Consider the following 16,782-nt stretch of genomic DNA (forward strand, 5'->3'; position numbering starts at 1 on the left):
TGAACACGGCCCCTTGGCCGGTCAAGGCGACCCCTTTGTGATCCCAGACTGGTCAAAGCGGCCCTAGGAGGGTCAAGACGGGCCTAGACGGGTCAAGGCCGCCCTAGATGAGTCATGGCGGGCCTAGGAGGGTCATGGCGACCCCTTGGCGAGTCATAGCGGCCTTAGACGAGTCATGGCGAGCCTAGGGGTCATGGCGACCCTTTGGCGAGTCATGGCAGCCTCTTGGTGGCCCTAGGCAAGCCTAGGAGACAATATTCATTACGTATTACTACATTCGTAAAAATGAAACTCAAAAGAATTGATATGTAATTTAATTGAATGCAAATAAAAAAACCTTAAAAGAGCTTGACATGCAGAAAATCTTCTTAACGGGTGCCTTTAGGACATGTTTGAACCGGCCGGTGTGGTTGGACCGAAAACAAAGCGGTTGTTGGAAACACACAAAGAAATCAAAACGCAACAAATCGTAAACCCTTGGTAGAGCCAGCCATGAATATACCCATGCATCTATATGGCAGAAGGATAAATCTATTGATGCTAAACGTTTCAGAAGTATTAGTATGAAATGATGAATGGAAAATAGGGTTATAAGCCTTCTAAATTATAAAACATGAATAGATCTTTATCTTTCCGATTATCACAAAGATAAATATATTCATGTTCTATAATCAGATGACTTGAGGGTGGCGCTACCTCATGTAGGCTGCAAAGGGTAGGGTTCAAGGATTGAAAACCTCGTCATTTGCTCCACGGGTTGGAAAACGTGGCATACGACATAAACGTGGCATTCATTTGTTAGATCAAATCGATATTCATCATCACCAATGGTAAATTATTAGCAGACTCATTATTACCATAATCTTGCGTAACCCATATATCAATAAAGAATGCAAGTCTCTCAGGAAACTACATATTTCTGAAAGCTTCATTATTGCGAACAACTCGTCAACAATGTTAAAACAAAGAATGGAACCACCATCGAGTAACATTCGTCGACATAAAATCCATTACTGTATGTATGATAAACAACCTTAGTTTGTGCTAGCCTTTTGTCATTTGTTACACCTCAAGCTATATACAACAGCCTTAAAAGGTTTGCTTTCCCACATAACAGAAGCAGAGCTAAGCAGAGAGATTAAGTGAAACAGTAAGGCAACCAATGTAAACAACGGTTCACACATAAAGAAAAAAAAGGTAGTCAACCGCCGCTACTCTTTCCTCCGTGACTCCGTCGCATGTTTATCGTGGCACAACCGACAGCCGGAGCACGTACTAAACCGCCGCTGTTAATGTAAATCTATTCCCTATCTTCTCTCTCATCACGTGAAGCTTAAGGAAGGCATGGACGACTTCGCCGGCGCCGGGATGGCCGCGTATCGAGACGAGAAGCCCCTGTAGAAGTAGTACTCATCGTCCAAATTACTGCTCCGCCTTGGGCCTTCGTCGAAGTTGAGGGAATAACTTGCTAGGTCATAGTTGTTGAACTTATTCTTCCCAAACTGCTTGTATCCTGATCTTTTGTTTTTCTTATTGAACCGGCGGATGAATGTCTTCCATTTCGGACCCGTTATGCGTTCGGACCACTTTCGTAGTTTCTTGCAGCTCCGGTTCCACCACGGAAATCCACATCCGTGGTGGTCTCTCGGGATCCGCTCCCAAGATCTGTTTCGGGAGGAGTGGTCTGATCTCAAGCCAGGGATCCAATATAAGCACCCCCTTTTGGCGAACACGACATCATCATAAATGCCGGTTATTCGGGGTGAAACATTCATTGATGAGGTCGTTGGAGATATTTTGAGAGAGAAAACACAAACAGAGAGAGGGAGGGATAGAAACCCTAGGTTAATTAGATAGGGCTCCCGCTCTGTTTGTGTTTTCTATCTCTCTCTCTATCTCTTGTTCTTTCTCAGTGTGAAGAATTAGCGCTGGAGTTCGCAGGTTTCTAAGGAGAGAAAAATAGCCTCGAGTTTCAGTTGGTAACGGAAATCTGGCTGGAGATAAAGTGAGGGTGTTGCCAGATACAAATGGCATGGACGTACGAGGTCGTTGTATTTGTATAACCAACTCACATTTCTCTTCCGATCCGTTTCAGATTTGTGCATGTTGTAAATTGTGACCTTTTGAAACGGAAACAGAACAGCTAGCATTGAATATCCGGTGACCGGTTTCTACTTTAACGGTCCAAACTGGTGGTTTATCGATGAGTTTGTTTGGGGGGGTTAGTCTGAGCCTTGTAACTGTTCAAGAATATTGTGGTGTTCATGCCATGCTGTCTCAAAATGATTAGTTTTTACTGTTCGAGTTAATTAGGATTATTGTAAGCTAGGCTGGTTTTAATTGACTGTTAATTACAAAATGAATCAGCAGCATCGGAGATTCACCGTATAATGTACGTTGTGCATTGTCAAAATGAAAATGACAAAGAATAATTTACAATTTGGTTGCCGATGAAGCTTAACTTTCATCACATACTCTTTGGGGAGCCTTTTTTTTGTTTTAACAACCAATGCTATTCTCATGTCTTAATAATGGTAAATCTTCACACTACCAATCTGCTTGTTGAAAAAGTTAACTATACATGCTAACATATTGATCAAAAACAATAGAATGCAATTTATAAAAAGAAGGTTACATAATTAATTTACCGATTCATACATGTCTTCATTATGTGTCGGAGTATCAAATCTCTCTAAAATAGATCTACCTTTTACAGTTTTGCAACAATTATTTATTGTAGTAATTAAAACCTGAGCAGTATCATCTTAACAACTTAACATATCTCTGTCAGGGTTTGGCTGTTATATATATATATATATATATATATATATATAACATACATCAAGCAGTGAACCGTCCGATCGTTTAGCAGATTAAAATTTAAGACGATCGGACGGTTCACGGCTTGATGTTTGTTATACCATGTATAGTAAAAAAGTCCATCTTTTTCAAAGGAATGTTCTTCTTGTTGTTTTTTTTTTTTCAAAGCAAAGAGGTTGACTAAAAGGCATGACGCATGAAGCTGGATCAATTTTCTGTTTTTTCTTGAACAAGAAGCACATTGTTGACTTTGACTCTAGCAATGAACTTTTCTCCAATGTCACATTGATCCGGTTCTGACTGAAAATTTTCCCCGTTTTCTGTTTGTCATGTCATCTATGGTCAATGAATAAACCAGTCCAAAATGTCTACAATTTTATACAACGTCGTCGACCTTACTCTATTTTCCATTCCCATAATTCCAATTTCATCATTTTAGTTTTCAATAATTCACGTTTCGAAAACGCTACAATTGATTATCGGCATCGTTTCTGGGTAATCAATCAAACTCTTAGTCATAAACATGCATGGTACCGGTCTTCTTGATCATAGAGTTTAACTGGACTTGGCTAATAATCAGACATTAACAACTAAATAGTCAAAAACGACGAATATGCATGAGCTTCAAAGATGCTGAATTTCTCCATTTTGCTGGTCAAAGAAAAAGTTAGCCATAATCGAGCTAGCCAGATTTCCCCTCTTCAAAATTGAATGTTTAAGCTCGTTGAATGTTTCTCCATGCCGTAAATTTCCTTCGTGCTTCCTCACATGAAACCTCTTTACCCATATACGTCTTTGAATCGGCTTTCAATCTTTTTTCCTCCATTGAAGTTCTAGTCAAACCATGCATACCTCTCTCAACGACTCAACCTACCATACTCGTTTGCTATAAATACCAAACCCCCTCTAACCCCAGTCTCACAACTCAAAACTCATTCAACACATTCCACTTAGCTTAAACCTCGCTAGCTACCAAGAAGCCATATACATTTTTTCTTCATTCTTTGATATTCGATCATGGCCGGAGTACTAAAGCTGCAGCGTTTTATTGTTCCAGTGCTTGTTCTGAGCTTCATCTTGCTATGTATCGCCATTGAAGCGCGGCCGGTGCATCAGCATGGCTCGAAGATTCATCATCATCATCCTCATCAGTTTCACCACCACAAGGAGCTGCACAGCAACCACAAGTACAATGGTCACAGGAAGGCTGTACCAAGCCCCGGAGGTGCACTTATTGGTCAAGGCTTTTTTGATCTTCTGAACCTTTGGGGAGTGAAGAGCAGTGGTCCGAGTCCTGGTGCAGGCCATTAGTGAATCTTTTTGGTGTTGTTGAAGCTAGCTAGCTAGCACACAAATGAGACTTCATTAGTTAATTGCTTGCAAACTTTTCGCCCATGGTGTGCTGCGAGTGTGATATACTAGGTCAAAAATAAGAAAAATGTTTGAAATTTTTACCTTGTAATTTAGGCGGTCACAAGGAGGAAGTTACTTATTTGTGTACACATGTAATATTCTTTGATCTCTTCATCATTTCAATATAGAAGCTTATACGTTTGTTTTGATACAAGATAGAGAGTGCTCTACACCTTTGAATTTACACGTTTGAATTCTAATTAAACTTGTTCATAATTGCTTTTGGGTGAAACTGTACGTAGGTCATTGATCTTTCTTTTCCATTAATGTTGAATGAAAATATATATATATATATATATATTTATATATATATATATAGTTGATAGATTATTTGATCATAATAATTTCGATTATCGGTACCAAATTAGTTAGGTGTATTGTGCCTCTGAAGCACTAGAAATTATACAGCGCACCCGGGTGTATCCACCGTCCATTTTGACCCGCCAAAAAAAAAAAAAAAAAATTAACGGTGGAGATGACGGGTGCGCCGAATAGGCTCTCCTGAAGCACTGCCCTCTGATTCATAGTCTCGGTCCATTTTGACATCAATTATCATCAAATGAACTGGTACAATTTTCACAGAACCAACAGATAAATAAAGATGGTATAGCATACAAACTGGAAAAAAACAACTAAAAAGGGAGAGATCACGTGCAGCAGGAGTGGGCTGTTTTAGAAAGTTTGTCTACAAAAGCAAATATGTATGTCATACATTAAAGTACAACATAATTTTCCTAAAGATGGATGAAGAGGTCAACCAGCTTGACAAAGTATAGTTTATTTTCACGAATTGTCCAACATTTTGATTGATTTATGATTAGATAGAAAAGAAGTATAGATTTTGGCCTTCATTTAATCAATTATACTAGTTGGTCTTGAAATTTGGTAAGCCATCCTTGATTCAGTCAACAATTCTTGTTCAAAGCATTCAGTCTAACTAAAATGTTGCATTTGAGACAATTATGTGAAAGATCGATGTTGATGATGTATGTACTGAGGTTAACGGAAGATAGAGTTTATACATTCTAATGTTTTCTTAGCACGACCCTCTGTTTGATACAATCATAGATTTACACTTACACTGACATGTCCATGAGATTTCTTGTTTCAATAGCTATAACATCAGCACTACCTTGCCTCTCTGGATTTCTAAACAAAGGAAAAACTTGCCAAAATTAACTTGTACATCCTTCTAACTACTGAAAACTTACTTAGGAAAGCTAACATGTAAATATGAGACACAGTGAAGCCCAAAATCTCATCATCCCATCTCCCATACAACACGAAGGATATCCTTTTGTTCAATAACCAGGGGAACTATAATCAGTATAATTGCTCCGTGGTCGAATGTTGTAGTGATTATATGTAGGGTCTGAATAGTCTACAGCCTTTATCACTACAGCTTCACGACGTCCACCTTGTTCTTGAACCGCTCCAAACACAATCTCATTAGTCTCACTGCTCCTCTCGTAGTATGTCTTTGGGTTTGATGAGTAATGCCTATGATGATGCTGCTGTTGCTGCTGCTGGCGCTGCATCTGCAAATGCATCTGGTGTTGTTGTTGTTGTTGTTGCTGCATCTGCATCTGCATTTGCATTTGATGTTGTTGCTGTTGGTTATATTCACCATCCCATGAATTATAGTAGGCTCGACTATGCTTAGAATGGCGGGGGTTCTCCAGTTCTTTAGTGTAGGTTTTCTTTGGAGTTGGGGTTCTGGTTTCTATGGATGGAGGAGGAGGCTCATCATCTGGAATCACAAAGCTGTCTTGCATAGGCCATGGATTTGAACTTCTCTGAGTTTGATGATACTGCTGTTGAATCTGATAATGGATGGACTTTCTTCTACCTGTAAACAATCCCCCAACAATTTCACCCACAGATGAGCCAGTGTTGAGAATCATCTTCCCAAGTGAGCCAAAGAAGCCATCATCTGGTTTTTCAGGTTCATATTCAGGGGGAATTAAAGGGGGCCTAACAGATTTAGGAGGCATCTGGTACTGAGTCATAGATGCAGCTCTCTTTATAGCAGCAGTTGTTTGATCCTGCAGAATTAAAATAATATTTAGGAATCATGTGGAGCATTTGGAGATAAGAGATTAAAAAGAACCTGTGATAACTTACATCATTTGATGAAAATATTGCTTGCACTCGACGCTGCAATAATGCCAGCATGTAACCAAAGAATGCAGCTGCAAGTAGCACTGCTACTCCTACAATTACAGAGGACAAATTTTAAGGCCCTGCATTAGCATGAAGGCGAATTACAGTGTTCAAAATTATGGCTGAGAGTCATACCTAAATGGAAACTACCATCATGGTGGTCAGCACAGTCATCATAGTGGAGTTGGATCTCCCGAATTGCCTGGTTTCCTCTGTCAATAACCAAAAGAGCGCAGCTACTTCCAATATAAACCACATCAAAATCACTAGAAAACTTTGCATCTTCACTTGGACCATCAACATGACCACCTCCTCGGCCCCATTTTCCACCAGCAATAGTAGTAACCCCTGTGGAAATGTATACTTGATATTCAAATTGGTTCAACTATTTCATTCACCTTAGAATAAGAGAATAAGGGGCAATAGTAGTAACCCCTGTAGAAATGTATACTTAATATTCATATCCAACAATTTCATTTACTTTAAAATAAGAGAATATGGGTTATGAGGGTGGCTTAAGTTTGTAAATACTAATGAAAGCATGACATCAATAACTATCATCTAAAAGCACATCAATGTTGAAGTAAGCTTCTCTTTGAATGTAAATAGAAGAAAGGATTATGCCCTAACAGCCATAAGTTCTTAAACATCAACTCATAAAGTTACATACCAGCATCAGTTATCTTCCTGATAGCCATATTCATTGTGTCTGCAATATAGATGTTTCCTCTGTCATCCATAGTCATTCCTTTGGGGTGGTTCATTCTTGCTTCTCTTGTCCTTCCATCTACATGCCCCGAGTAGCCTTCAGGTGACCCAGCTATGAGTTTGGGTCGGCTATCTGCATAGCACAAGTTCATTCAGCATAACTTCAAAAGCAAGCATTCAAGTGGGAAATGAAGGGAGTGAGAACATTTGAAGTGTAAACCTAATCTCTTTGCATATCCACTCATCTTAAATAAACAAAATCTGAAATGTTCTGTTATAGTTCTTGTTAAAATGGCGTTGGGGTTTGTTAACTGATCACTGATAAGAAAATGTTATCATTAAGAAGCTTAAAGGTATTGAGGCATTGAGGCATCAAGTATGATGAATCAAGTTTTCCCATGTTAAAGTACAGAAAGTCCTCAAATCGTTCCTAAGAAAATAATACACAGGATGAGTGAACAAGAAGTTTAATTGGTCATTAAAAAAATAACATTTGATCCCAGACCAAAAGAAAAAGGAAGTACATCTGAAATCTTCAAAAAGATGCATTTGACTAGGCACAAAGCATATAAAAACACCACATTACTTTTTATGTACGAACTTGGAATAATGTAAAACCTGAACACAAGAAAAGAATCAGATTACAATGTCCCTAGTACAATTCTGAAGTCTTGCAACACAACCCAAAGCAAACTAACCAATATGGGACTAGTATTTGGCCTGTTGGGAAAGTAAACAAGATCAATAATGTACTCCCCAGTCCCAACTTACATTTAGATAATGGTGTTGAAATCTTGTAGATGTTACTATTCTCAGAATCCAAGACCAGAAGATCTCCACTTGGGGATACTTCAATGGAGTGGGGTTCAATCCCAAGCTTACTTCCATCGAAAACCGTATCTACAGTATATCCACCCTCAAATTTCACCATTGAACGGCCAGAAACCGCTGAGAGAATGAAACCCATCAAACCTCATTAACCTCACCATTGCATAAACACTCTGATTACCATATTGACAATCTCATATCAAGCTCAGAGACATACCTGTGCTGGTTTTAGCGGTGGATTTCAGTGACCAAAGCCATTTAACAAGAGTAGATACCACATTAGAGACAATCCCAGTTACAATTCCTGCATTTTTATATGAAAACACAAGATCAGTGATTAAAAGCAAATGACAAACTTAAAGCAGGAAACAGAGAATGTTAGAGAAATGTGAAATTTACTTGCAGGAGGAGGTGTGGCTGAAACTGATGAAAAGTCCCCAGAGAGAATCACAAAGATCAGAACCAAGGAAACCCATTTCCTCAACATTGTTGCTGTTCTTGATCAGAGAACAGAATGCTCACACCTGAAGATGTGAAAGCTTTAAGCTTGAAGGAAACCCATTTAAGTAGGAGACCCCACAGACAATGTTCTGCAACTTTTTCTGCAAGTTAATCAAGTATCAACCTTTTCTGAAATAAGGAAAGAAGGTAAAACAGACAAGAAGGTGTAGTGTAATGGAAGGTTTTAGTAGTTAACACTGGGAGCACTGTTCAAGGCAAAAAGAAAAAGTAAAGTGCAAAACAGAGTGTAGTTGTGGTCTCATAGGGAATCATATTCTATGTTTTTTTTTATATTTTTCACACTAAAATTTGTGTTAATCAAGACTACTTACATTTACTGATCTTAAAAATTAATTATCTTAAACAGGGTTAATATTGTGATTTTATCATGAGGGTGTGGGATTCTTCCCCTACATCCTAAATTTGGACAACAATGGCATCATCTGATCATCATATGATGTTTGTCTCTTCCCCTACTTTCTACTCAAGCTGTTGAGACTCTTAGTTTTGATTTGCTTCAATTGGGTTGTTTTTGTGGATTTTTGTTCTAATTTCATTCTAGACAAACAAAAACAAAAAAAAAAACTACAGATGATGTTTGTGGCAGCTGTGGATTGTGAGACTTGCTGGTAGGCTGTAGGATGTGTAGATCACAAAGAAAACAAGGTAAAACACTAAAACTACAATTATTTGAGAGTTCTTTTCCTTTGTTTGTGGTTGTCTTTTTGTTTCTTTACCCACATCTCTCATCTATTATCATGTGCTGTTAGCTTAGATCTATCCCATTTGCCCTGTGATACCAGATCAAAGTGGTACTAATCTCATGATTGTGGGAATGTTTTTGATCTCCTTTGAATCTTTGTTTCTTTTGATGGTCAATAAAATGAGGTTTGTTCCTCTTTTTCTTGTTCATTTTTTGTTCTTACTATCTTTCTTATGTGTTACCAGAATTCATCACTATGAGGTACAATAAGGGTCCTGTGGAAGTGAATGTAAATGATTGTGTCTGTAAATCATTTCATCAAACACCAAAGTCTATCACTATAAGGCGTGACAAGGTTAACATCGAAATGAATATGAGTCGTGTCCCGGAACCAATTCATCAGACACTTTGTGTTCATAAGCGAAAACTTATTATTGTTTTGCAACAGTGCATTAAGTTGCATCTGATGATATTATGCCTAAATCTCCATGATAATCAGTCATGATGCTTCCATCACATCATCATCACATTTGTTTCTGTATCTATGATGTTTCCCAACTCAAAATTCTATCACTATCTAAATATCTAATGATTAAGATGTCTTCACATAAATGTTGCACTCAATATCACGTCTTGGTAGCTTTGTTTATAATCATTGCTAACCATACAAACAACCCCTACCCCGCACCCTTCAAAGATCACTCTAGCCAAAAACAAAGTAGGGAACAAGTTGTGCTTTACCTAATAATGTTGCAGCAAACATTGTCCCAATTCTCTTATTGATGTTTACCTCTATTTACTTGGGAAGATATGAACGGGGCCATCACTATGACACAATCTCAAAGGCAAACCTCAGAACCATCAGCACTTCCATGCTTAAGAGTTCCAGAATTTACATTGCAAAAGGCAGCACAGAAATGCCATGATCTCTATCATATACAATATGACTGACATCAAAACTATAAGAAAAAGAAAAGAGAGCATTGAGCACAAAGCTGTACCGTGTAAGGAGAATTAAACATGGTAGACCATCCCCACCTCTAGAGTAGATGCATGAGGAATGCTTAAAGCATAAGCCGGTCCCCTAAAATTTCTCCTCAAGAAGTCATACCCAAAATTGATCACTAGCTTCTTCATCAAACTCGAGCCTCTCTTTGCCTTCACATATGAGTGGCCTAATATAAATGCCATTCCTGCCTCCCTTGCTTCCATCAGTTCCTGCAACTCATCCACTGTATCCCTATCAATTTGTGGAGTCTCTGGCACCACAAACCTCACCCTCTTCCTCACCTTTTCTGTAGTAGGCCTTATTTCTATCAACTCTGAGGTGCTTGCTATTTCCGAGAAATCTGCCTCATCGACAGACAATCTCACTCCATCTAAATTTGATGATGAAGTCCCAACAACTGTTAACTTCTCATCATCTTCCAATGTTTCCGGTTTGACACTACATTCTGGTCTGTCGGACCGAATGAATTCTGCAATACTACAAATAAGATCTTTTTCAAACTCCATATCATCCTTGTGAACATCACGATAACCATAGCGTGCTATACATCTATACAGCCGGTACTCCCTTGGACCAACTCGTCCCACTAAGAACCTTTCATCAGGTTTGACATGTGGGACTGGGACAGATTTGATGCAGAGGAACACTACTACCTGGTGGAAAGCTGGGAGGTTAGTAACAAAGTGGGAGAAAATAGCCGGGATCCCAGAAACAAGCTCTGTATGTATAAGGCCAATGCCCCGGACACGAACAATGCCTAGAGTAGGACCTAAACTGAGAAGCCAGTTGATGGAGACTTTATTTTGGACATCGAACTCATATTTCTTGAACGTACCATAGTGCCAAACATACATGACCATTAAGAAGATTAATGATAGAGCAATGGGAACCCAAGCCCCTTCGCGAAACTTAATAAGGGATGCTGAGAAGTAGAGTGCCTCAATGGAGCCAAAGAATAATATGAAGCAAATTGCGAGGAAGATATTTTTGTGCCAGCACAAGACTATGACTAGGGACATGAGGCAGGTAGTGACTAGCATGACAGTTATAACAGCCAAACCTGCATAATGAAGGTAAAGTTTCAGCACGTAATCTTCATGTTCAGGACTCATAAACATCAGATTCAATTTTCATAGCACCAGGTAACTAATAAGCATAAATGGTAACCACAAACACAAAACATACATAATCTCATACATGAAAACAAACTTGAAGTGGAGAGTACCTGACGCATTGCCCATGGATTTTGTGTCTCTAAAGCCGATGGTAACAGCCAAGGTTAGAAACATTAAAGTCCAGTTTATCTCTGGAATGTAAATTTGACCATGAATTTTAGATGACGTGTGAATGATTTTGACCCTTGGAAAGCAACCCAAAGCAGAACATTGTTTGATTATGGAGAAAGTTCCGGTTATGATGGCTTGGCTTCCCACCACTGCAGCAAGTATGGCTATAGCTAAAACAGGCCATCTTATCTTCTCTGAGACAAGGAGAGGAATCTAGTTAGCACAATCTGCAATTCAAAGTTACAACTGCAAGTATTGGTAAAAACCTACCAGGTACTGATTCATAGAATCCAATGCGGTAGTCAGTTTCTATGACATGATGCTTGGAGAGGTACGCGGCTTGGCCCATATATGCAAGAATCAATGATGGATAAACCACAAAGGTGAAAGCAATCTGAAAGATACAACGTTATTACTTAGTACAGATGAAAATCTTCACCTGACCAATATAACTTCTTCACATTAAATACCTGGATTGACAACTGTGAAAAGTGCCCAAGATCAGCAAACATTGCTTCTGAGCCTGGAATATAAACCGGATAGAATTAGAGAAGAAAAAATAATGATTCATGAAGGGAATGTTTACTCCACATAATCTTGTACCTGTGATACACAACAGTATACCCCCCAAGGACATCCAACCTCCTCTCCGGGTCTTTTTAAGAAATTTGTACATGTAGTATGGAGAGAGTGCTTGATAGACATGGGGATTCCAATGGAATATGTTGTACAATCCAATGGAACTGATGCACAGAAGCCAAACAATCACAACTGGTGCAAACAGGAACCCTACTCGGTGGGTCCCATAATGTTGAATGGCAAATAGAAATATGAGTATGACACAAGCAACCGGGACTTCAACATCTGCATTATACTATGAACCATTAGGAAGTGCACAATAAACTTGAAACCAAAAGTTATGTTGATTCCCAAGTAAGAATTCATAATAAGCTATATACAAGAGAATCAAAACACTTAAAACTCTAAACCCCCCTCTCTCTCTCGTCTTCCACCAGTTAATCATCCAAAGCGTTGACTCTGATGTAGAATTCATAATCAGCCCAGTATTAACTCTGATGTAGAAGCTATGAAAGTATCTTTCCAGAAAAGGCTTATGTATGATATAGAATACATATGAACTGAAAACTAAAATTTAATTTGCAGTCTAATGAAAAGAATATTCCTAGGAATAATAAAGAAATGTCATTTGTTAAGCTCTTATGTAAAGATAAATCATCAGCACTGGACTCCAAACTTTCTGTTTGATGCTGAAGGTTTCAATGATAAGACAATGGTTTTTGTATAGACAGCCTTTTGTAACTCATTATCCCTTAATAACTGTTAGTGGAGAAACACTGCCCAGGAATAGCAAACACCAAAAAATTAAAGTTGGTGCAGGACCTTCCCATAGAGGCAATAGAGAATAGTCCACTTTGAGAGGATGCTAATCGTGAAAGAAAAACACTCGTGTAAAATGGGGTAAATATATGTATATATAACTGTTATAATAGGCATCAAAAGGGACAGTGAATAGCTGGTACTTATCAAAATATACATCTTCCAAAGTCCACAATGACTGCGAAGGAGATCATCTAACTTAAACTCTAGTGGCACTTATCAATTCTAGGAAACTACAACAGTAACGACACTTGAAATAGAAACTAGATGGTGATTTATTCTTCTGTTATTCAAATGTTTCAGACAAACACCAGTTGGTCTTTTGCTTGGTATCTAAGTCAGGATTATGTATCCCGATAGGAGGCTCCAATCATAGCTCATAAATCAACTTGAAAAGTGTAATTATGACTTTATAGCCAATTAAAGCATGAAATTGCTGTTGACCATTCTTTTATTTTTGTTTTATATATCTAGCAAAGAAATTATGTTAATCTTCATCTTATAACATCTTAACTTTACAAAAGGGGAAACTTTTTACCCCTCAATGGTCTATTCATGAAACAAAACTCTAATTTTTCAGCCACATGTTGCAGCTTTCCTTTTATATAAAGAGAGAACAATCAACATAGCCTTCCACACTATCATACTAATTATATTTAATTAGCTTGATGGTGATTTGACTTTACCTAAAGAATGATAATTTGTCTTAATCTTTGTAAAAGGTCCCACAATAATGTTTTCAAATTCTAGAATTTGGTATTGTTTGCTTGTCACTACACCATCTGTGCAACCGAAAGGAAGAAAAAGCCTCTGGAATTTGGAATACGCAAGATATGAATATGAAGCACTAAACGCAAGATCATATACATCACAATGACTCAGCTAATAGCATTTTTTGCAGGAAAAAAAAAGATTGGGATAGATGCAAAGAAATTCTGTGAAGAACAGTGTAGCCAAAATAGTCCTGGAATCAAATAAAGGCTTATATTCTGGTTACCAAAAAGTTCCACTTTCCTAAGCTATTCTTTGAGCTCCTAATCTGGAATTGAAAAAAGTCCTAGCTTATCCAAAAGCCAAAATAGATGAGAAACTCCACCACACAACCCAAATCCCTCATAATTGCAACCACAAACTGAAACCACTAATGTTATTAATCCAATTGAAAGCTTTGATAGAGAAGAACTTACACCGGTGCTGCTCTTTCGACATAGAAAGCTCCAATCCTGATACAGCCGAAAACACTGCAGCCACAAGAAGCAATTCTCATTATTCTAAAATCCCAATTTCCACAACTTAAAAATCCAAAAAACCAACAGTAATCATACATAATCCCAAGTACCAGAAATTGCTGGTGTGAGCACCCCATCACCAATAACCATGCAAGTCCCGATCAAAGCCAGAACAAGCAACACCTTCTGCAGCACTTTATGCTTCTCCAATGTCGATTTCAAACTCGACCCGAAAGAGCTGTTACTTGCAACAATCCCATCTTTGTGGTACTCTGATAGCTCCTCATCTGCAAGCTGGCAATTGGGCAAGGAGCTAACTCGGGCATGCCGAGACAGTAACGAATACAAAGCAAAAGTCCCACCTTCACCATTGTCATCAGCTCTAAGCACAATAAACACATATTTCACTAGAGGAATGAGTGTGAGTGTCCAGAACACAAACGACAGAACACCATAAATCTCCTCATTAGTCTCTGAATGGTGAATGTCCTCTGCAAAAGTGCTCTTGTAAACATATAAAGGGGAAGTGCTCAAATCTCCATAAACAACTCCCAAGCTCTGATAAGCCAAAGTCAACACTGTCTTCCATGAATCCTTCTGCAACAAAATTGAAGACACTATCAGAAACTAAAAAGCTGAGAGGTTTAGTTATAAACTGAGAGACACTGCTACACTGCCACTTGGTTATTTACCTTATTTGGACGGGTACGGATCACACCCTCCAGATCCATTGTGTTGTTTTAAGAATTATACAAGACCCATTTTCCCAAGCAAGTTGAAGCAAAAATAAACAAGAGACCCAGTTGGAGTGTTGGACTAAGACCCTCCCCAGTTTCAACCAACTCCAAGAAAGCCAAGGCACATTGAGAAGAAGAAAAAAAAATGATACTAAAGATTTGATCTTCCAAGACCAACCAATGTAGACAAAATGCAAAAACAAATATAGAGAACAAGGAAGAGGGTGGTTGAGAACTTGGAATTGGAGCTTATAGAATAGAATATGGATTGATGGGTCAGGGGGAGAGAGAGTAAAAGAGAGAGAGAAGAGAGAAGATGGCTCTTGTTGTTGTTTTGGTTTTGTAAATCAATGGTGGGTTTTGAGATTAGTTTCTCTTTCAAGCTTGGATTCTAGATGGAATATATTTAGAGGAGAAGGGTGTTATCCTTCTCTTCTTTCCACTTGGCTCTCTCTCTGGAAAATATGGAATGGTTAAGTGCTCTGTAAACAAGCATGCACTAACTGAAAAATTCTATAGTGACCTCTCACATCATACAAAACCCCAATTTATATTCATACATATATATATATTTGTATTTTCCATTGCCTCAGATTAATGGTCTGACACAGCAATTAAACTGAAACCTTGAGTCTGCTACCCTCCCATGATTCATTCACTGGTCTCTATCTAGAAGAACTCAAGGGAATGGCATTCCTTGAAGTTCTGTGGTGAAATGGAGGGAGAATCGTAATTGTACAAATGAACATTCGCGCTTTAATAACAGAAACACATTTATTTTGGTTAACCCGAAAAAGGGAAAACGTTTGTTTATAAAGACGATTTAATTATAGGTTTGTGGCTCCAATAAAAGAAATTTTCAAGGTGCAAATATGGCAGTAAATTCCAATGTTTAACAAAAAAAAATTTTTAAAGAGGAACTTGAGGACCCAGGCACAAAGTCTATAAATTCTAAAGAATATTACAAATATCACATTGCGGTGATTTTATATTTGTTTTGAGGAAATAATTACCGTTTCTTGGTTTAAAACAGCCGTACCGGTCCTTTTTTATAAAAAATAAATGAATTATTAAAAAACAACGTATGATATTGTATTGATGTATAAGTTTCATATAACATAATTTCTTCTCAAATTTGTTCACTATTGAGACAAACTTGTTTTCTCTTTTGTAAGTTTAGAAATAAAGAAAACTCATGAATCGTGATAATCTTTGAAATTGACAACATATTATTGGTACCGATCATTGTTCTCTAACGTACTACCATTGATTAGACTACTAGCCTACCACCACCTACTCTCTTAAGCTCAATACTTTAGAACTCAGCTAACGTAGCTCAACCTCAGAATTTGATAGAATCCTAGCCTAGCTTTCCATCAACAAATTTCGAAGGTGTGCTGTTGTTGAACGACAATGAACTCAGTTTGACTCACCAGACTGATCACCACTCTATATACGAGGGAGGGTTCCATCTGGCCTCGTGTTTCCCTGCTAGTTAGGGCTCTCTTCAATTTCTTGTCAAAATGGTAATAAATGAAGGGCTTTCTTAGCCATGTAAATGTTAACCGCAAAAGTGTCTTGAATCCATAGGCCAAAGAAAAGTACCGGTAATCAACGACGGTGGCAGAATTGTAAGTCTAACAAGGTTGAGATATAAAATACAAAAAAATATATAAAATTTTAAATTGTTGTCAAAATTATGTGTTAATTAAAATTAAACTTATTGTTTTTGTTGATGTACAGTTTCATTTATGTACATGTAAATGATTATATATTGAAATTTTACATGCATGTAAAATGATTAGTTAATAACTAATCGATTATGGTGATGAATATGGCAAGATACGACAAGAAAGAAGATTATATATATAGTCCAAAATATCAAACTAATCATTATTACGTGACATATTATTACATGAAGAGTGTCAAATTATTACAATTATATATAATTGTAAACATTTAGTCCTACAATAGTGGTGTAATTGAC

At 37.8% G+C, this 16,782-nt stretch overlaps 3 protein-coding genes across 3 annotated transcripts; all 3 read right to left on the minus strand.

Annotated features, from left to right (window-relative positions):
• Window positions 1-1,322: 1,322 nt before the first annotated feature.
• Window positions 1,323-1,839, minus strand: LOC101291749. The gene has a single exon (XM_004306289.1). The coding sequence runs from the start codon at window positions 1,773-1,775 to the stop codon at window positions 1,323-1,325; it is 453 nt and encodes a 150-aa protein (XP_004306337.1). The 5' UTR covers window positions 1,776-1,839.
• Window positions 1,840-5,429: 3,590 nt separating this feature from the next.
• On the minus strand, window positions 5,430-8,401 carry LOC101314487. The gene is made up of 7 exons (XM_004304554.1): window positions 8,332-8,401; window positions 8,150-8,236; window positions 7,876-8,052; window positions 7,067-7,237; window positions 6,532-6,744; window positions 6,358-6,446; window positions 5,430-6,278 (listed from the first exon to the last, which is right to left on the minus strand). Exons 3-7 carry the CDS (start codon window positions 8,033-8,035, stop codon window positions 5,535-5,537), a joined length of 1,377 nt encoding a protein of 458 aa, XP_004304602.1. The 5' UTR covers window positions 8,036-8,052; window positions 8,150-8,236; window positions 8,332-8,401; the 3' UTR covers window positions 5,430-5,534.
• A 1,344-nt stretch (window positions 8,402-9,745) lies between these two features.
• Window positions 9,746-14,789, minus strand: LOC101314777 (potassium transporter 8-like). Its single transcript, XM_004304555.1, has 8 exons — window positions 14,775-14,789; window positions 14,169-14,655; window positions 14,017-14,070; window positions 12,035-12,295; window positions 11,902-11,954; window positions 11,702-11,825; window positions 11,371-11,625; window positions 9,746-11,205 (listed from the first exon to the last, which is right to left on the minus strand). Exons 1-8 carry the CDS (start codon window positions 14,787-14,789, stop codon window positions 10,151-10,153), a joined length of 2,304 nt encoding a protein of 767 aa, XP_004304603.1. The 3' UTR covers window positions 9,746-10,150.
• Window positions 14,790-16,782: the final 1,993 nt, after the last annotated feature.

The sequence above is a fragment of the Fragaria vesca genome, linkage group LG6, assembly GCF_000184155.1.
Source record: "Fragaria vesca subsp. vesca linkage group LG6, FraVesHawaii_1.0, whole genome shotgun sequence".
Taxonomy (NCBI): Eukaryota; Viridiplantae; Streptophyta; class Magnoliopsida; order Rosales; family Rosaceae; genus Fragaria; species Fragaria vesca.

Coding starts and splice junctions, on each gene's coding strand:
- LOC101291749 (XM_004306289.1), bottom strand. CDS start 1,775: ATGAATGTTTCACCCCGAATAACCGGCATTTATGATGATGTCGTGTTC.
- LOC101314487 (XM_004304554.1), bottom strand. CDS start 8,035: ATGGTGAAATTTGAGGGTGGATATACTGTAGATACGGTTTTCGATGGA. Junction 6,745..7,066: donor CAGGAAGATAACTGATGCTG/GTATGTAACTTT, acceptor ACATTTCCACAG/GGGTTACTACTATTGCTGGT. Junction 6,447..6,531: donor TGATGGTAGTTTCCATTTAG/GTATGACTCTCA, acceptor CTGTAATTGTAG/GAGTAGCAGTGCTACTTGCA.
- LOC101314777 (XM_004304555.1), bottom strand. Junction 11,826..11,901: donor TTTCACAGTTGTCAATCCAG/GTATTTAATGTG, acceptor TGTATCTTTCAG/ATTGCTTTCACCTTTGTGGT. Junction 11,206..11,370: donor ATCCATGGGCAATGCGTCAG/GTACTCTCCACT, acceptor TTCATTATGCAG/GTTTGGCTGTTATAACTGTC.